The 20,274-nt window shown below is 50.8% G+C and overlaps 1 protein-coding gene across 2 annotated transcripts in view; it reads right to left on the reverse strand.

The window, feature by feature from the left end:
* LOC307202103 (polyamine-transporting ATPase 13A3-like) overlaps nucleotides 1-20,274 on the reverse strand; it is a 63,699-nt gene that overhangs the window by 23,054 nt on the left and 20,371 nt on the right. For both annotated transcript variants that reach the window (XM_079951738.1, XM_079951739.1), the window contains exons 8-18: nucleotides 20,012-20,146; nucleotides 18,845-18,917; nucleotides 17,577-17,708; nucleotides 12,344-12,526; nucleotides 12,062-12,219; nucleotides 10,785-10,973; nucleotides 10,607-10,668; nucleotides 8,578-8,728; nucleotides 8,263-8,379; nucleotides 5,467-5,484; nucleotides 5,170-5,323 (exon numbers count right to left, since the gene is read on the reverse strand). In XM_079951738.1, coding sequence (XP_079807864.1) covers nucleotides 5,170-5,323; nucleotides 5,467-5,484; nucleotides 8,263-8,379; nucleotides 8,578-8,728; nucleotides 10,607-10,668; nucleotides 10,785-10,973; nucleotides 12,062-12,219; nucleotides 12,344-12,526; nucleotides 17,577-17,708; nucleotides 18,845-18,917; nucleotides 20,012-20,146 — 1,372 coding nt within the window. The remainder of the gene's footprint in view (nucleotides 1-5,169; nucleotides 5,324-5,466; nucleotides 5,485-8,262; nucleotides 8,380-8,577; nucleotides 8,729-10,606; nucleotides 10,669-10,784; nucleotides 10,974-12,061; nucleotides 12,220-12,343; nucleotides 12,527-17,576; nucleotides 17,709-18,844; nucleotides 18,918-20,011; nucleotides 20,147-20,274) is intronic.

A 20,274-nucleotide genomic window follows, 5' to 3' on the forward strand; every position in this document is an offset into this window, starting at 1 on the left:
ATAAAAATAAATAAGTTTAAGGGAAAAATTAGAAAAACCTAAAATTGAACACCCCTTCATGGATCACTGCCTTGCCGTGGCGAAGGGGCTTGAAGAACTCAGAGAAGCTATGAACTATGCCGAGCAGGGCACCCAAGATGAACAGGTCATAGTGGAGAGTTTTGACCAAACGTGATCCACCTGGAGGAGGAACCGGCAAGCCACTCCAGTATCCCTGCCAAGAAAACTCCATGGACAAAGACAACAGGCATATAAAAGTTATGACGCTGGAAGATGAGCCCCTCAGGTCGGAAGGCGTCCAACATGCTACTGGGGAAGAGCGGAGGGCAAGTACAAGTAGATCCAGAGCTGATGAAGCGGCTGGGCCAAAGCCGAAAGGACGCTCAGTTGCGGATATGCCTGGAAGCGAAAGGAAAGTCCAATGCTGTAAAGAAAAATATTGCATAGGAACCTGGAATGTAAGAACCATGAACATGGGTAAGTTGGAGGTGGTCAAAAATGAGATGGCAAGAATAAATATTGACATCCTGGGCATCAGTGAACTAAAATGGACGGGAATGGGTGAATTCAGTTCGGATGACCATCATATCTACTACTGTGGGCAAGAAACCCGTAAAAGAAATGGAGTGGCCCTCATAGTCAACAAAAGAGTGGCAAAAGCTGTACTGGGATGCAATCTCAAAAATGATAGAATGATCTCGATACGAATCCAAGGCAGACCTTTTAACATCACAGTAATCCAAGTTTATGCACCAACTACTGGTGCTGAAGAAACTGAAATTGACCAATTCTATGAAGACTTACAACACCTTATAGAAGTGACACCAAAGAAGGATGTTCTTCTCATTATAGGGGATTGGAATGCTAAAGTAGGGAGTCAAGAGATAAAAGGAACAACTGGCAAGTTTGGCCTTGGAGATCAAAACGAAGCAGGGCAAAGGCTAATAGAGTTCTGTCAAGAGAACAAGCTGGTCATCACAAACACGCTTTTCCAACAACACAAGAGACGACTCTACACATGGACATCACCAGATGGGCAGCATTGAAATCAGATTGATTATATTCTCTGCAGCCAAAGATGGAGAAGCTCTATACAGTCAGCAAAAACAAGACCTGGAGCTGACTGTGGCTCAGATCATCAGCTTCTTATAGCAAAATTCAAGCTTAAACTGAAGAAAGTAGGAAAAACCACTGGGCCGGTAAGATACAATCTAAGTCAAATCCCTTATGAATACACAGTGGAAGTGAGGAACAGGTTTAAGGATTTAGATTTGGTGGACAGAGTGCCTGAAGAACTATGGATGGAGGCTCGTAACATTATACAGGAGGCAGCAATGAAAACCATCCCAATGAAAAGGAAATGCAAGAAAGCAAAGTGGCTGTCCAATGAGGCCTTACAAATAGCGGGGGAGAGAAGGCAAGCAAAATGCAAGGGAGATCGTGAAACATACAGGAAATTGAATGCAGATTTCCAAAGAATAGCAAGGAGAGACAAGAAGACCTTCTTAAACAAGCAATGCAAAGAAATAGAGGAAAGCAATAGAATGGGAAGAACCAGAGATCTGTTCAAGAAAATTGGAGATATGAAAGGAACATTTCGTACAAAGATTTCCATAATAAAGGACAAAAGTGGAAAGGACCTAACAGAAGCAGAAGACATCAAGAAGAGGTGGCAAGAATACACAGAGGAATTATACCAGAAAGAAACGGATGTCTCATATACCCCAGGTAGTGTGGTTGCTGACCTTGAGCCAGACATCCTGAAGAGTGAAGTCAAATGGGCCTTAGAAAGCACTGCAAATAACAAGGCCAGTGGAAGTGATGGTATTCCAGCTGAACTATTTAAAATTTTAAAAGATGATGCTGTTAAGGTGCTACACTCAATATGCCAGCAAGTTTGGAAAACTCAGCAGTGGCCAGAAGATTGGAGAAGATCAGTCTACATCCCAATCCCAAAGAAGGGCAGTGCCAAAGAATGCTCCAACTATCGCACAATTGCACTAATTTCTCACGCTAGCAAGGTTATGCTTAAAATTCTACAAGGAAGGCTCAAGCAGTATGTGGACCGAGAACTCCCAGAAGTGCAAGCTGGATTTAGAAGAGGCAGAGGAACCAGAGACCAAATTGCAAACATGCGCTGGATTATGGAGAAAGCTAGAGAGTTCCAGAAAGACATTTACTTCTGCTTCATTGACTATGCAAAAGCCTTTGACTGTGTCGACCATGGCAAACTATGGCAAGTTCTTAAAGAAATGGGAGTGCCTGATCACCTCATCTGTCTCCTGAGAAATCTCTATGTGGGACAAGAAGCTACAGTTAGAACTGGATATGGAACAACTGACTGGTTCAAAATTGGGAAAGGAGTACGACAAGGCTGCATTTTGTCTCCCTGCTTATTTAACTTATATGCAGAATTCATCATGCGAAAGGCTGGGCTGGATGAATCCCTAGCCGGAATTAAGATTGCCGGAAGAAATATCAACAACCTCAGATATGCAGATGACACAACCTTGATGGCAGAAAGTGAGGAGGAATTAAAGAACCTTTTATTGAGGGTGAAAGAGGAGAGTGCAAAATATGGTCTGAAGCTCAACATCAAAAAAACGAAGATCATGGCTACTGGTCCCATCACCTCCTGGCAAATAGAAGGGGAAGAAATGGAGGCAGTGAGAGATTTTACTTTCTTGGGCTCCATGGTCACTGCAGATGGTGACAGCAGCCACGAAATTAAAAGACGCCTGCTTCTCGGGAGAAGGGCAATGACAGGCCTAGACAGCATCTTGAGAAGTAGAGACATCACCTTGCCAACAAAGGTCCGTATAGTTAAAGCTCTGGTTTTCCCAGTAGTGATGTATGGAAGTGAGAGCTGGACCATAAAGAAGGCTGATCGCCGAAGAATTGATGCTTTTGAATTATGGTGCTGGAGGAGACTCTTGAGAGTCCCATGGACTGCAAGAAGATCAAACCTCTCCATTCTGAAGGAAATCAGCCCTGAGTGTTCACTGGAAGGACAGATTGTGAAGCTGAGGCTCCAGTACTTTGGCCACCTCATGAGAAGAGAAGACTCCCTGGAGAAGACCCTGATGTTGGGAAAGATGGAGGGCACAAGGAGAAGGGGGCGACAGAGGACGAGATGGTTGGATAGTGTTTTCGAGGTTACCAGCATGAGTCTGACCAAGCTGCGGGAGGCAGTGGAAGACAGGAGTGCCTGGCGTTCTCTGGTCCATGGGGTCACGAAGAGTCGGACACGACTAAACGACTAAACAACAACAACAACAACAAAAATTGAACAAGGTCTTAACGGGATGCCGGCTACAAACCTCGTTTCACTGAACTATTCAGTTTCCTCAGAAGGAAATAGAAAAATCATAAACCTTAAATGACCAAAATTCAAAAAAAGGGGGTAGAACTCCCAAAAATTCTGAAGTATTATAATCCAACTCCAAAGCGCAGTAGTTAAGGCCTTGTTCAATTTTAGGTTTTTCAAATTTTTTCCTTAAACTTTTTGATTTTTATTATTTAGTCTATTTCCATTTCTCTTTTCAGGGATTTTCAGGGTATTTCATTTGTTTTGTGTAATTTCTTGATTCTGTGACTGTCTTTTTTCTACTGGTTTTATATGTACACGAATCAGAGCTCTTTGTTTAAGCCGGTGGTTCTCAATGGGGTGTGTGTGTGTGTTGCACCCCCCCGATGCGGCAGGAAAGGACGGAGAGGGTGGCAGGAAAACTCAAGGACCACCACAGAAACATTTAAACATTTCAGTGTCGTATAATATCAAAATATTATTATTAACTAACTTTGTATATAGCCCTATACTCGTAGATTTCAGGGCAGTTCAGAACATAAAACTACAATATAAAAAACACAAAGTACATAATAAAAATAAAAATCCCCAATTAAGCCAATAGTTTTCTTTTAAATTATTTGCAGAATATGAATAGATGTATTTTAAAAATGTGAGTAAGGGCAGCAACGGATACTGCAAGCTGATACCTCTCACTGGGTTTGCATACATACTTAAGGTACATATGTAAGAGGCTTATTTATACTTATATTTGGGGAATGATTTGTGTCTTTATGTAGCTGCATTGTTTCAAAGCATCATATCATTAAGCAGTTGTGTTCTATGCTATAAATCAAGCACAGCTAGGAGTCCTTTCTGTTTCCCTATTTTTAAAAATCGTAGTGGAGCGAGAAAATTTTTATTCTGGAAGTGTGGCCCAGAGAAGAAAAACTGGGAGAACCACTGGTTTAAACAGTTTGCGCTTTTTCGACCCTTGGGGATAATATATAATTTAAGGAACATTGGCTCCCAGTACGTTTCCAAGCACAATTCAGAGTGTTGGTGCTGACCTTGAAAGCCTTAAATGGCCCCAAAGGCCCAGTATTCCTGAAGGAGCGTCTCCACCTCAATCGTCCATCCCGGACACTGAGGTCCAGCTCTGAGGGCCTTCTGGCGGTTCCCTCACTGCGAGAAGCCAAGTTACAGGGAACCAGGCAGAGGGCCTTCTCGGTGGTGGCGCCTGCCCTGTGGAACGCCCTCCCGTCAGATGTCAAGGAAATAAACAACTACCTGACTTTTAGAAGACATCTGAAGGCAGCCCTCTTTAGGGAAGTTTTTAATGACTGATGTTTTAATGTATTTTTAATCTTTTGTTGGGAGCGGCCCAGAGTGGCTGGGGAAACACAGAAGATGGGCGGGGTATAAATATTATTATTATTATTATTATTATTATTATTATTATTATTAAATACTACTACTATTAGGATCACCCTGTTATAGCGACTGCAGTTGGTTTGAACTGTTTATGGCTCTGCATTCTCCACGTGGCTGCAACCGAGGTTGAAACGGGGACGACTATTAATCTTAATCAGGGGTCAGCAAACTATTTCAGCAGGGGGCCGGTTCACTGTCCCTCAGACCTTGTGGGGGGCCAGACTATATTTTTTGGGGGGGGGAATGAACCAGTTCCTATGCCCCACAAATAACCCAGAGATGCATTTTAAATAAAAGGACACATTCTTCTCATGTAAAAACACGCTGATTCTCGGACTGTCCGCGGGCCGGATTTAGAAGGCGATTGGGCTGGATCCGGCCCCCAGGCCTTAGTTTGCCTACCCACGATCTTAACCATAGCGATTACTCTCAAGAAAGAAGCAGCCCACCCGTCTCCTTGCGGCAGAGGCTGCCCACCGTCTCCGGAGCGCCCTTCATGTAGGCCACCAGTCGCTTCTCCCCCAATGTTCGGGTCACGACGCTCATGCGCTGCAGGCTGGATGAGAACGGGAACTGTGCCAGGATGCCAATTTCGTAGACTTTCTGCAAGAGGCGAGGAGGTGAGCGAAGGGGCCAGGTGGGAGGCTGTCTCGGGGCACCTGTGCTTCCCATCCCCAAACCCACCCCCAAAAGGGGGAGAAAACTCCAGTGGTGCTGGGAGGAGGAGAAAAGCAGGGACCACTCACCATCAGCTCCATCAGCTCCTGGAAGAGAGAGAGAGAGAGAGAGAGAGAGAGAAAGAAAGACGTCAATAGTCTGTCGTTATGCATAAGAAGGGACGCGGGTGGCACTGTGGGTTAAACCACAGAGCCTAGGGCTTGCTGATCAGAAGGTCGGCGGTTCGAATCCCCGCGACGGGGTGAGCTCCTGTTGCTCAGTCCCTGCTCCTGCCAACCTAGCAGTTCGAAAGCACACCAGTGCAAGTAGATAAATAGGTACCGCTGCGGCGGGAAGGTAAACGGTGTTTCCGTGCACTGCTCTGGTTCGCCAGAAGCGGCTTAGTCCTGCTGGTCATGCGACCCGGAAGCTGTACGCTGGCTCTCTCAGCCAGTAAAGCGAGATGAGCGCCACAACCCCAGAGTCAGCCACAACTGGACCTAATGGTCAGGGGTCCCTTTACCTTTACCTTATGCATAAGAACCTGGGCAAGAGCCAGTAAATTCGGGCTCCAGAGACCCAAACGCACTGTGCTAGTATTAATTAACATACTTTTCCGTGTATAAGACTAGGTTTTTTTTATTTAAAAATTATGTTCAAAATTGTGGGTCGTCTTATACATGGATACAACCTCCCCCCATTTTCTCAATTTGGAGTCCCCCCAAAAATAGTGGGTGTCTTATACATGGGGGCATGTTATACACAGAAAAACATGGTACTTTTTTATTTATTTCGTAAAATTTATACACGGCTGGATCGTTGAAAACACAAAAAGCGAAACACCACCTCAAAGGCTGCATTTTACTGTTTTAATGTTGTATTTTAATCTTGTTTTTACCGTATTTTTCACCCTATAGGACGCACTTTTCCCCCTCCAAAAGTGAAGGGGAAATGTGTGTGCGTCCTATGGGGCGAATGCAGGCTTTCGCTGAAGCCTGGAGAGCAAGAGGCGTCGGTGCGCACTGACCCCTCTCGCTCTCCACGCTTCAGGAAGCTATCCACAAGCCTTGGGAGCCCAGTGAAAGTGTCCCAAGGCTTGCGGGCAGCAGCCTGCAGCCCGAAGCACGGGGCGCACTCCGGAGCGCACCCCGTGCTTCGCGCAGATGTCCGCAAGCCTTGCGAGCCCGGAGGGAGTTCCCGCAACAGCCAGTTCTGGGGGCTGGGGAAGCTCGGGCTTCCCCCGCCCCAGCCCCCCCCCCAAAATAAGTGCGCCCTATGGGCCAGTGCAAGGGACGCAGGTGGCGCTGTGGGTTAAAGCCTCCAGATGGGCGCACAACCCCAGAGTCTGTCAAGACTGGCCCGTATGGGCAGGGGTACCTTTACCTTTACCTTTTAAGGCTGCCATGAGGGGCAGGTGGCGCTGTGGGTTAAAGCCTCAGCGCCTAGGGCTTGCCGATTGAAAGGTCGGCGGTTCGATTCCCTGCGGCGGGGTGCGCTCCCGCTGCTCGGTCCCAGCGCCTGCCAACCTAGCAGTTCGAAAGCACCTCCGGGTGCAAGTAGATAAATAGGGACCGCTTACCAGCGGGAAGGTAAACGGCGTTTCCGTGTGCGGCTCTGGCTCGCCAGAGCAGCGATGTCACGCTGGCCACGTGACCCGGAAGTGTCTCCGGACAGCGCTGGCCCCTGGCCTCTTAAGTGAGACGGGCGCACAACCCCAGAGTCTGTCAAGACTGGCCCGTACGGGCAGGGGTACCTTTACCTTTTTATGGGCCAGTGCGCCCTATAGGGCGAAAAATACGGTAAGTTGTATTGGTCGTTAGCCGCCCTGAGCCCAGTCTTGGCTGGGGAGGGCGGGGTATAAATAAAATTTATTATTATTTATTATTAAAGCAGTTTACAAAAAAAAAAAGAGGAAACAAGGATTTAACCCGCACACAACTGTGATCATTTTGTGTTGTTGTTATTAATTATTATTTATTAATTTTATTATTTATACCCCACCAGTATGGCTGGGTTTCTCATTTTATGGGTTTCATTTTTTGGTTTTCAACAGCTGCTATAGCTGCCTTCTCTGCTTCACACACATTATAAAACGTAATAATAATAAAAACTTCTCCCCCTGCCCCCAAAATAAAACATCTGACTGGGCTGCCCCAGCCACTCTAGGCGGCTTCCAACAGGTATAAATACGGAATAAAGCTCATGTCAACTTTCGAAACCTGCGGGCAGGCTTGCCTGAACAAGAATGCTTTCAAGCAGGGGCCGAGAAGATGACAGAGAAGACGCCTGCTTGGTAATCAAGGGGCAGAGAGTTCCACAGAGTACGTGCTGCTGCGCTAAAATACCCGGTTCTTTCGGACGCAGAACAGGTGTTGTGCGGCTCCTGCGCAACGTCAGCTCGTCCAATTGAATAATAATAATAATAATAATAATAATAATAATAATTTATTTATACCCGCCCATCTGGCTGGGTTCCCCCAGCCACTCTGGGCGGCTTCCAACAAAACACAAAAATACAATAACCTATTAAACAGTAAAAGCTTCCCTAAGCAGGGCTGCCTTCAGATGTCTTCTAAAAGTTTGGTAGTTGTTGTTCTCTTTGACATCTGGTGGGAGGGCGTTCCACAGGGCGGGTGCCACCACCGAGAAGGCCCTCTGCCTGGTTCCCTGTAACTTGGCTTCTCGCAGGGAGGGAACCACCAGAAGGCCCTCGGAGCTGGATCTCAGCATCCAGGCAGAACAATGGAGGTGGAGACGCTCCTTCAGGTCTACTGGGCCTTTGAGGCCGCTTAGGGCTTTCAAGGTCACCATCAACACTTTGAATTGAAGCAGCCGTGTGGGCAAGGTGACCTTTCAGGGCAGGGCTCCCAAAGCCCCCTACTCACCTCGTCCTCAGGGGTCCCCTCCGAGGTGGCAGGAGGCGTCTGGTCAGGGGGCCGCACGACCGTGGGCTGGATCTGGTCGTGCAGGGCTGTCTCCTCTTGGGTTGGCTCCTCCAGGACCTGGGAAGAAGAAGGGGGACTTCAGGCAGCGCCCCAGGCCCAAGCGGGGGATGCGAGGGTCCCTTCTCTGAGGCGAGCCGCTGCGGCGGAGCCATGAGGGGACTCAGCCACGGCCTCCGGTCTCGCGAGGAGCCGGCGCCGATCAAAACACACACACAGAGCCGTGCCCCCGCCATCTCTCTTCCCCAAAAGCCTTACCCAGCCGGTGGCCTCGAACATCTTGAGGTCGAGGGGGTCCCCGGAAAGACGTCCCCCGATGGTGGTGAGCGAGTGGCAGGCGGCCATTGTGGCAAGGAAGGGCGAGCCGGACAGGCCGGGTCCCCGGACGTCCTGCCCTGCCGGGAGGAAGCTGAGACAGGAGGAAGATGGGGCTGTGAGAATCTCTCTAGGGAGCCGAGCGCTGAGGAGGGCAGAGGAGATTCTCTGGATAAGCGCTCAAAGGCTTGGGCACATGGCCTTCTCTGTGGCAGCCCCCCAAACGGCGGAACTCCCTCCCAAAAAAGGCCCGCCTGGCCCCTTCACTGCACAGCTTCCAGAGGACTATTATCACGATTACTTACTTAATTTATATACCACACTTGATCTGGGGATCCTGGGGTCGTTTGCAGCTGAACAGGAGGCAAACCTGAGGTGCACCTCCGTATTTTTCGCTCTATAGGACGCACCTTCATTTTAGAGGGGGAAAACAAGAAAAAAAATTCTCCCCCTCTCTGCTCAGCGCCCCTTCAGCGAAGCGGCAGGAGAAACGGAGCCCCTTCCATTTCTCCCCCCGCTTGGCTGAAGGGGCGCTGCACAGCTATCCCTCTCTGCTGAAGTCAGGAAAGCCTTGCTCTCCCGGATTCAGCGAAAGGAACCCCAAGCCTGCGGAGCGCAGAGGGAACTCGGGCTGCGCTCCGAAGGCTTCAGGTGCGCACCGACCCCTCTCTCTCTCCAGGCTTCAGCGAAAGCAACGCAAAGCCTTCAGAGTGCGGAAGGAGCGCTCCCTCTGCGCTTCCGAGGCTTTGCGTTGCTGTCGCTGAAGCCAAGGAGCCTGCATTCGCTCTATAGGATGCACACACATTTCCTCTTAATTTTTGGAGGGGGAAAAGTGTGTCTTAGGGAGCGAAAAATACGGTAGGTGCCAGGCAAAAGCAAACCCTCTTCTCCCAGGCCTTTGGCTAACTAAACAATCTACGGCCTAACAAACCAGAGAGATCGTTGTTTTTGTCTGTTGATGCTCGGACGAAGGGCGGTATGGAAATTAAATAAATAATAATAATTTTGTATGATTGCAAGTTGTCTTAAGATTGTTTTCAATGCTGCGTTTTGATGTTGCAACCCGCCCTGGGACCTTAGGCTGCAGGGGTCAGCAAACATTTTCAGCAGGAAAAAGAGAGCCAGTGTGGTTTAGTGGTTAGGAGCAATCGACTCGTAATCTGGGGAACCGGGTTTGATTCCTGCTCCTCCACCTGCAGCTGCTGGGTGACCTTGGGTTAGTCACACTTCTCTGAAGTCTCTCAGCCCCACTCACCTCACAGAGTGTTTGTTGTGGGGGAGGAAGGGAAAGGAGAATGTGAGCCGCTTTGAGACTCCTTCGGGTAGTGATAAAGCGGGATATCAAATCCAAACTCCTCCTCCTCTTCTTCTTCTTCTTCTTTAGACCTTGTGGGGGGCTGGACTATATTTTGAAGGGGGATTTTGAACGGATTCCTATGGCCCACAAATAACCCAGAGATGCATTTTAAATAAAAGCAGACATTCTACTCATGTAAAAACATGCTGATTCCCCGGACCGTCAGCGGACCGGATTAAGAAGGCGATTGAGCCAGATCCGGACCTTAGTTTGCCTACCAATGCCCTAAATCCGGCCCAATCGCCTTCTCAATCCGGCCTCCTGATGATCTGGGAATCAGCGTGTTTTTACATGAGTTGAATGTGTCCTTTTATTTAAAAATGCATCTCTGAGTTATTTGTGGGGCATAGGAATTCGTTCATTCCCCCCCACCAAAAAAATATAGACTGGCCCCCCACAAGGTCTGAGGGACAGTGGACCGGCCCCCTGCTGAAAAAGGTTGCTGACCCCTGCCTTAGGGTAATGAATGAATGTGTAAATAAAACAACGATGAAATGAGAGGCATTACACGGCCGGACCTTCAAGCGGGACCTGAGGGCAAGAGATTCACAAGCATCACTGCCTCTGACCGTGCAGGCAGAGCCCAACTGAAGCCGCTTCTTCCTGCTCACTCACCAACCATCTTGGGCTTGCACGAAACCCCAGAAGTCGAGCCCGTCCTCGGTCAAGGTTCCCGTCTGCAAGAGACAAAGCAGCAGTTGCCGTGAACGCTCCCAGGATGAGGCCGGAAGAGGAGATGCTCTCCCCACCTCTCTCTCCCTCCCTCCGAGGAGTGGGGGTCGGGGTCTGGTACCTTGTCGAAGCACATCAGGTTGAGTTGCCCGCAGATGTTGATGCGCTGGGGGCTGATGGAGAAGATGCGCTGCCCCCGGAGGCGCTGCTGTGCGTACACCAGGCCGGCCGTCATGGCCGCCGGCAACGCGGGGGGCACCGTGATGGTCAAGATGTCCAGGGATTTGAGGATGATGCGACCAACCGGCTCCTGGTCAGGAGAGAGAAAGAGAGAAATGGGTTTGCTTAGCCTGGAGGGACAAAGGTCAGATTCTGTACTTAGGCAGGGAGAACCAGATACACAAATACAGGGTGAGGGACACGTGGATTACTAGAAGTTTTGGGGGACAGGGAGGTATGGGGGACTCCCTGGTCCTGAATGGGGCAGCTGTGCCCCTGAAGGACCAGGTGCGCAGCCTGGGAGTCATTTTGGACTCACAGCTGTCCATGGAGGCGCAGGTCAGTTCTGTGTCCAGAGCAGCTGTTTACCACCTCCATCTGGTAAGGCAGGATGAGACCCTCCCTGCCCACTGTCTGTCTCACCAGTGGTGCATGCTCTGGTTATATCCCGCTTGGACTACTGCCATGCACTCTACATGGGGCTTCCTTTGAAGGTGACCCGGAAACTGCAACTAATCCAGAATGCGGCAGCTAGACTGGGGACTGGGAGACCATATAACACCGGTCCTGAAAGACCTCTACTGGCTCCCAGTACGTTTCCAAGCACAATTCAAAGTGTTAGTGCTGACCTTGAAAGCCCAGTACAGTGGTAACTTGGGTTAAGAACTTAATAAGTTCTGGAGGTCCGTTCTTAACCTGAAACAGTTCTTAACCTGAAGCACCACTTTAGCTAATGGGGCCTCCCGCTGCCGCTGTGCGATTTCTGTTCTCATCCTGAGGCAAAGTTCTTAACCCGAGGTACTATTTCTGGGTTAGCAGAGTCTGTAACCTAAAGCATATGTAAGCTGAGGTACCACTTCACATGTGAAAAGGATCTAGATCAGCCTTTCTCAACCTGTGGGTCCCCAGATGTTGTTGAACTACAACTCCCATCACCCCTATCTAGCCAGGCCAGAGCTCAGCGATGATGGGAGTTGTAGTCCAACAACATCTGGGGACCCACAGGTTGAGAACCGCTGATCTAGAGGTTTTAGTGGACCGCAAGCTGAACTTGAGCCCACAGTGTGATGCAGCAGCAAAAAAAGCGAATGCTATTCTAGGCTGCATCAACAGAAGTCTAGTGTCCAGATCAAGCGAAGGAATAGTAGCACACCCCAGCCTCCTCTGGAGGAGACCTACCTCCTGCTGCACGCTGTGGATTACCGAGTACAGCATGCCGATCCCTGCGACGCCGACCAGGCAGAGGAGGAACCGGTAGGCATCTCGGTAGAGGCGGAAATCTGCCGGTTTTGGGAATAGGATGGAGCAGACCAGCTGCCCTTTGGAGGTGGAGAAACCTGGCAGAGAGACACGAGTGAGGGCTCCGAAAAAGCGGGATAAACCCACAGACACACAAACACACCCTCCTTCCTTTTGACGTCCTGAGGACCACCGCCACCGCCGCCCCCAAGGTGTGCTTACCTGTCCGGATGACCAGCGCCCGAACAGCCTCCCCAGAGTAGTACCGCGTTTGGATGACGGAGGTGCCGCAGAAAAGGGTGTGGCGTTTGTGCTCCTCGGGGTCGTAGGCAAGGTCCTGCAGCGGCCCGCTGGCCCCTCGGGATGGGTCTGGCAGGGCTGTCTTGGTCACAGGGACACTCTCGCCTGGGGGCAGGAGAAATTGAAATAAAATGACTACTGCCATCCATGACTTGATCATGGATGGAGGACTTGACCTGGCATGTGTAACAGAGACTTGGTTGGATGAAGCAGATGGGCCTGTCCTTGCCGCTGCTTGTCCACCAGGTTTCTCTTACGCACAGCAACCCAGGTCATGTGGGCGGGGATGGGGGGTTGCAGTGATTTTTAGGAAGTCATTAGTTTGCACCAGGCGTCCTATTGGGAAGACCCAGTTTTCCGAGTGCATGTTCTGGAAGTTGGGCAATGGGGCAGTACAGGATTCCTTTTGGTGTACCGACCTCCCCGCTGCACCAAGGATTCCCTGCCCAAGCTGCTTCAGGTCGTGGCGGATGTTCTCCTGGAGACACCCAGCTTGGTTGTCCTAGGGGATTTTAACATCCATGCCGACACGACCTTACAAGGGGCCGCTCGGGACTTCGTGGAAAGCATGGCCTCCATGGGGCTGTCCCTGAATAAGTCTGGCCCAACCCATAGTCGTGGACATGCCTTGGACCTGGTGTTTACCTCTATGGATGTTGGTGATCTGACACTAAGTAAAAGCGAAACGAAAGAAGTGCCATGGTCAGATCACTTCCTGGTGCAACTGGACTTCTCTGCGACCCATCCCCTCTGCAGGGAGGTGGGACCAATTCGGATGGTCTGCCCCCGCCACTTAATGGATCCAAATGGTTTCCAGAGAGTGGTAGGGGATGCTTTATCCCATGTTGATGGCCTTTCAGCCGATTCCCTGGTGGCCCGCTGGAATGCGGAGTTAACCAGGGCTATTGACTGTTTGGCTCCGAAGCGCCCTCTCCGATTGCATGGAGCCAGGACAGCCCCGTGGTTTTCCACGGATCTGAGGGCAATGAAACAATCGTTGAGACGGCTAGAGCGCCGGTGGCGGATAACTCATTCCGAATCTGACCGGACACAGGTTAGAGCTCAACGTCGAGCCTACCAAGTGGCGATAGCGACGGCGAAGAAGAATTTCTTCACCGCCTCTATTGCATCTGCAGAAAACAGCAGCAGGAGACTTTTTCAGGTGGTTCACAATTTAGTGGAACCACCTGCAACATCGAGGCCCAGTACGGGCCACATGTTCTCCTGCAATGATTTTGCAAAGTTTTTTGCAGATAAAATCGCTCAGATTCGGGAAGAAGTAGACTCCACCGTGGGAGCAGGGCCGGGGCGGGAGAGTGCTAGAGTCCTGTCTAGTCAAGTTGAGTGGGACCAATTCCAATCTGTTACCTCCGAGGATGTGGACAGGCTGCTTGGACGAGTGAAGCCAACCACCTGTCTCCTGGATCCTTGCCCATCCTGGCTTATAAAAGCTAGCCGGGAAGGACTGGGCGATGGGCTTCGTGGGGTGGTGAATGCTTCCCTCCGTGAGGGAGCCTTCCCAGACCCGCTGAAAGAGGCGGTTATCAAACCACTTCTTAAAAAACCATCTTTAGATGCGGCCACGATGGCCAACTATCGCCCAGTTTCAAATCTTCCATTCTTGGGCAAGGTGATTGAGCGAGCGGTGGCCGAACAACTCCAGGCACACCTGGAAGAAGCGGACCATTTGGATCCCTTCCAGTCGGGATTCAGGCCTCATCATGGGACTGAAACTGCCTTGGTCGCACTGGTTGATGATCTTCGGCGGGCTAGGGACAAAGGTGAGAGCTGTTTCCTAGTTCTGCTGGATCTCTCAGCGGCGTTTGATACCATCGACCATAACATCCTTCTGGACCGTCTTGAGGGGTTGGGAGTTGGGGGCACTGTCCTACAGTGGTTCTGCTCCTTCCTCCTGGGCCGTGTTCAGAAAGTGGTGGTGGGGGATGAGTGTTCAGACCCCTGGGCTCTCACTTGTTGGGTGCCTCAGGGTTCTGTCCTCTCCCCCATGCTTTTCAACATTTACATGCAGCCGCTGGGAGAGATCATCAGGAGGTTTGGGCTGGGTGTTCATCAGTATGCGGATGATACCCAGCTCTACCTCTCTTTTAAATCAGAACCAGTGAAGGCGGTGAAGGTCCTGTGTGAGTGTCTGGAGGCGGTTGGAGGATGGATGGCGGCTAACAGATTGAGGTTGAATCCTGACAAGATAGAAGTACTGTTTTTGGGGGACAGGAGGCGGGCAGGTGTGGAGGATTCCCTGGTCCTGAATGGGGTAACTGTGCCCCTGAAGGACCAGGTGCGCAGCCTGGGAGTCATTTTGGACTCACAGCTGTCCATGGAGGCACAGGTCAAATCTGTGTCCAGGGCAGCTGTTTACCAGCTCCATCTGGGACGCAGGATGAGACCCTATCTGCCTGCGGACTGTCTCGCCAGAGTGGTGCATGCTCTGGTTATCTCCCGCTTGGACTACTGCAATGCACTCTACGTGGGGCTACCTTTCAAGGTGACTAGGAAACTACAACTAATCCAGAATGCGGCAGCTAGACTGGTGACTGGGAGCGGCCGCCGAGACCATATAACACCGGTCTTGAAAGACCTACATTGGCTCCCAGTACGTTTCCGAGCAAAATTCAAAGTGTTGGTGCTGACCTTTAAAGCCCAGTATAGCTGAAGGAGCGTCTCCACCCCCATCATTCTGCCCGGACACTGAGGTCTAGCGCCGAGGGCCTTCTGGCGGTTCCCTCATTGCGAGAAGTAAAGCTACAGGGAACCAGGCAGAGGGCCTTCTCGGTAGTGGTGCCCGCCCTGTGGAACACCCTTCCAGCAGATGTCAAAGCGATTAACAACTACCTGACATTCAGAAGACATCTTAAGGCAGCCCTGTTCAGGGAAGTTTTTAACGTGTGATATTTTATTGTATTGCTTTCTATGGAAGCCGCCCAGAGTGGCTGGGGAGGCCCAGCCAGATGGGCGGGGTATAAATAATAAATTATTATTATTATTATTATTATTATTATTATTATTATTATAAATTGAAATTGAAATACTTTATTGTCACTTGTATACAGCTCTCTTAGTCTCTCTTAGTCAGCTCTCTTAGTCTTAACTCCCCTCATTTGACGTACAGAGACATCACCTTGCCAACAAAGGTCCGTATAGTTAAAGCTCTGGTTTTCCCAGGAGTGATGTATGGAAGTGAGAGCTGGACCATAAAGAAGGCTGATCACCGAAGAATTGGTGCTTTTGAATTCTGGTGCTGGAGGAGACTCTTGAGAGTCCCATGGACTGCAAGAAGATCCAACCTCTCCGTTCTGAAGGGAATCAGCCCTGAGTGCTCACTTGAAGGACAGATCCTGAAGCTGAGGCTCCAAGACTTTGGCCACCTCTGGAGAAGAGAAGACTCCCTGGAAAAGACCCTGATGTTGGGAAAGATGGAGGGCACAAGGAGAAGGGGACAACGGAGGACGAGATGGTGGGACAGTGTTCTCGAAGGGACCAGCATGAGTTTGACCAAACTGCGGGAGGCAGTGGAAGACAGGAGGGCCTGGCGTGCTCTGGTCCAGGGGGTCACAAAGAGCCGGACACGACTAAACGACTAAACAACAACAATATATGCACGCTTCAGTAGGAAATAGTTTCTTTGTAGTTAAAAGAATTTCTTCTGATCTGACTTTGTCCCACGTGGGGTTTTTTGAAATGCTCAGAGGAAATCTGATTTGTTCTTACGAACACTGTGTAAAAAGTTCTTTTGTGAATAAAACGACCTGGGCCGAGGGGTGGAGAGGAATTATTATTATACGCACCCCTCCCAGAGTCTTGCTGGTCAAGCCTCTGTGTGTCTTCTATTAATCCTTCCTTTGCTTTGGGAATGCCACATGCTGAAACTAGGATTCGGGAACATTTGGTGCTTAGGGCTGTGGAGGACAGAGCCATTGTGGCTAGTAGCCTGCAGCTGTGTTTTCACCTGCTGTTTTATTTGAAAACAGCTTGGGGACCTCTTTGTTTGAGCTGGTGGTTCTCAATGGGGGGGGGTGTTGCGCCCCCCTGGTGTGGCAGAAAGGACGGCAAGGGTGGCAGGGAGACTCAAGGACCATCACAGAAACATTTAAACATTTCAGTGTCGTATAGCATCAAAATATTACTATTATTATTATTATTATTAATTTACTTTGTACATAGCCCTAAACTCGTACATCTCAGGGCAGTTCAGAACATAAAACTACAATATAAAAAACACAAAGTACGGAATAAAAATTAAAATCCCCAATCAATCCAATAGTTTTTCTAAATTATTTGGGAACGCTACAGCGAGAGGTTGGATGGCTTCAGCTGCAATTCCCACATTGCAGGGGTTGGACTAGATGACCCCTGGGGTCCCCTTGGTGGCCTCCTGGGGCAGGGAGTCTGGTTTAACTCTCTGTGCTGGGTGAAGGACTCCCTTCTATCCCTCCAGAATGAGAGAGTGGCAGGAGATCAGCTCCTAAGGAGAGGCAGTTCCCCCTCCACCCATACCAGAGGCAGCGTGATGGCCTGGGAATCCGATTCTGAGGCTGAACCTGAGGAATCCCAGCCTGCACAGGAGTCCCCGCCTCCAGGGCCGGCTGAGCCAGGGCAGGGGCTTGAACCTGAAGGGCCTTCACCTGTGCTGGATCCTCAGGTGCAGGCATCAGCTGAATCTGCTCTGGCTCCAGAGGTGATGGAGGACCCATTGCCTGCAGGTGCTCCACTCCCAGCCCTGTCAGGGGAAGGTGAGGTTGCCTCTGGGTCCAGTAACCCTCCAGCCTCTCCTGAACTGCAGAGGCTCAGGGCAGAGAGGCAGAGGGAACTAAGCTCCCACAGGAGGAGTGTTCACCTTAAGGCCAGGAGAGGCGGGTCACCTGTGGGCCGGGGCCGCCCTATGCCTCAGAGGAGATAAAGGCCAGTCAGCCCAGTCCCAGGTTGCGGGAGAAACGTTGTTGGTAATCTGTTCCTGCTGGCACCCTGTCCTGCTATTCCAGAGTTTCTGACCATGCCCCCCAGGTCCTTGCCTTGGACCCTGCTTTGCCCTTGACGGACAGCCTCCATACCCTTGACCTAGGACCGGACTCAGACCACGCCGCACGGTAACCCCCCACCCACCCACCCACCCGGGACCAGCACAGGCAGCCTTGCTTACCTGTGAGCATGCTCTCGTTGGCGATGGCAGTGCCGCTCAACAGCACCGCATCGCACGGGATGGTCAGGCCCTCGGGAGGCACCAGCAAGACGTCCCCCGGAACCAACTGCGTGGAAAATATCTCCTCCGTCTCTGCGGAGAGAAAGGAGAGCCATCGCTGCAGAAGACCGTAAGAAGGGCCTGGTGGGTCAGGCCAAAGGGGGCCCCTCTAGCCATCCTGTTCTCTCAGGATGTATTGTTTATTGTAACTATTATTACAATAAAAAATAATAGTAAAATTTTATTTATATCCCGCCCTCCCTATCTGAAGCCGAGCTCAGAGCGGCTAACAGTAAAAGTAACACAGATTATATAAAATCACAATCAATTAATTGAAATACATTCTAAGTTCATTCTAAAATCATTTCAAATCAAATTAATGGCAACCATTGGGCTAGAGTTCTGTGGGGATTGCCAGAGGAGGGAGTCAGGCTGTGCCTTGGCCAAAGGCCTGGTGGAACAGCTCTGTCTTGCAGGCCCTGCGGAAAGATGTCAAGTCCCGCAGGGCCCTAGTCTCTTGTGACAGAGCGTTCCACCAGGTCGGGGCCACAGGTGAAAAAGCCCTGGGCTCAGGTTGAGGCCAGCCTAACCTCCCTGTGGCCCGGGATCTCCCAAGATGTTTTTGTTTGAAGACCGTAAGGTCCTCCGTGGGACGTACCAGGAGAGGTGGTCCTGTAGGTACGAGGGTCCTAGGCCGCATAGGGCTTTTTTAGGAAACTTTATTCAAAATAACCGGAGTAGAGGAAAAGCAGGCAGGTCAGATCAGAACAAAACACACCAGATTATTATTATTCCTAATTCAATTTGTGTACCACCCTTCAACCCCAGATCTCGGAGCGCTTCGTGCAGGTCTCCCCTTTTTTAATGTATTTTTAATCTTTGTTGGAAGCCGCCCAGAGTGTCTGGGAAAATCCAGCCTGATGGGCGGGGTACAAACAATAATTTATTTATTTATTTATTTATTTATTATCATTATCATCATTATTATTATTTATTATTATTATTACACAAACTGCCCACACGGCCCCAAGCGATGCTGGAAGTGGAGAGAATCAGCTATGGCCGGGTGTATACGATCTACGTGTGATTCAACCACGCTGGGTCCCCCAAACTTTCCGGCTCTGAACTGTTTTTCTTGTAGCTGCGAGGGCGTCCCGAAGCCCCTCCACACCTGCCAAGGGAACTTGAGCCCCAGGACCGACCTCCCTCCTTTCACGACGCTCACTCACCATACGGCCCCCGATACACCGTCACGCGGATGATGTTGTGTGCAGCAACCATGTCGTGCAGCAGGACGTATTGCTGCAGGGGAGAAGGAGAGAGAGAGGCTGAGCACCAGGTAGGTCCAGCCCAGCATCCTGCCCTCCTCACAGCTGCCCAAAGGGAAGCCCGCACGCAGGATTCGAACCCAAGAGCAGCACCCCTGCGGTTCCCAGCAACTGGGGGGACAAGATGTGTGTTTTATGGCAATTACAGCAATTATTTCTAAACGTGCTGCTCACACCTGCAAAACAGCACCTTTCCGCACAAATCTGTGCCCTCTTTTTGGGGGTGCAGGGTGCGTTGGGATGGGGGCCTGCACTACACCTGTCTCAGAAGAAGCCCTAAAAGGTAAAGGTAAAGGTAAAGGGACCCCTGACTATTAGGTCCAGTCTTGACCAACTCTGGGGTTGTGGTGCTCATCTCGCTTTATTGGCCGAGGGAGCCGGCATACAGCTTCCAGGGCATGTGGCCAGCATGACTAAGCCGCTTCTGGCGAACCAGAGCAGCGCACGGAAACGCCGTTTACCTTCCCGCTGGAGTGGTACCTATTTATCTACTTGAACTTGGACGTGCTTTCGGACTGCTAGGTTGGCAGGAGCAGGGACCGAGCAACGGGAGCTCACCCCGTCGTGGGGATTCGATCCGCCGACCTTCTGATCTGCAAGCCCTAGGCTCTGTGGTTTAACCCACAGCGCCACCCGTGCAGAAGGAGCCCTGTGGGACTCAAAAGCTTGCTTAGCACCTTGTGACAATTTCGTGCTCCTCTTGTAAGAAGGTCCTGCAGGGCCAAGGGCTCACCTGGTCCAGCTGTTCAGGCACTGGAAACTGCCTGCGGGGAACCAGCAAGCATGATCCGGGCACAACAGCGCCACTGTCCTCTCCTGTGGCTTCCAGCAACGGAGACCCAGGAGCATTGCTGCAGAGCATAGCCACTGCGGCTAGCAGCCATCAATGGCCCTCTCCTCCTCTGTGAATTTGTCCCGCCGTCTTTTCAAAGCCACCTGGGCTGGCGGCCATCGTGGCCTCTAATCCTCTTTCAAAGCCACCACCCGCCATCGCGTCCTCTCCCCTTTCGCCCCCCCCCCAGCCACACACCCCCACCCTCCGCCAACCGTGACCCCGGCCGGCGGTACCTTCCGGATGGTGTAGAGGGAGGAGCAGATGGAGACCAGCGACATGAAGAGGATGGCAGAGGCGTACAGGTAGTAGTTATCCAGGGACCACAGCACCATGCTGAAGGCTTGGAAAATGTAGAAAGGGTTCAACACCTGCGGAGGGGAGGAAGAGGAGGAGGTGGAGGAGAAGCCCTGGGCAAAGTCAGGACTTTCTGGTGGATAGAGCCATCGGACAGACCCCGTCAGAACGTGGCGCGTTCTCCTTCGTTGGAGGTCTTTAA

Source organism: Podarcis cretensis (assembly GCF_951804945.1).
Source record: "Podarcis cretensis genome assembly, chromosome: 13".
Taxonomy (NCBI): domain Eukaryota; kingdom Metazoa; phylum Chordata; class Lepidosauria; order Squamata; family Lacertidae; genus Podarcis; species Podarcis cretensis.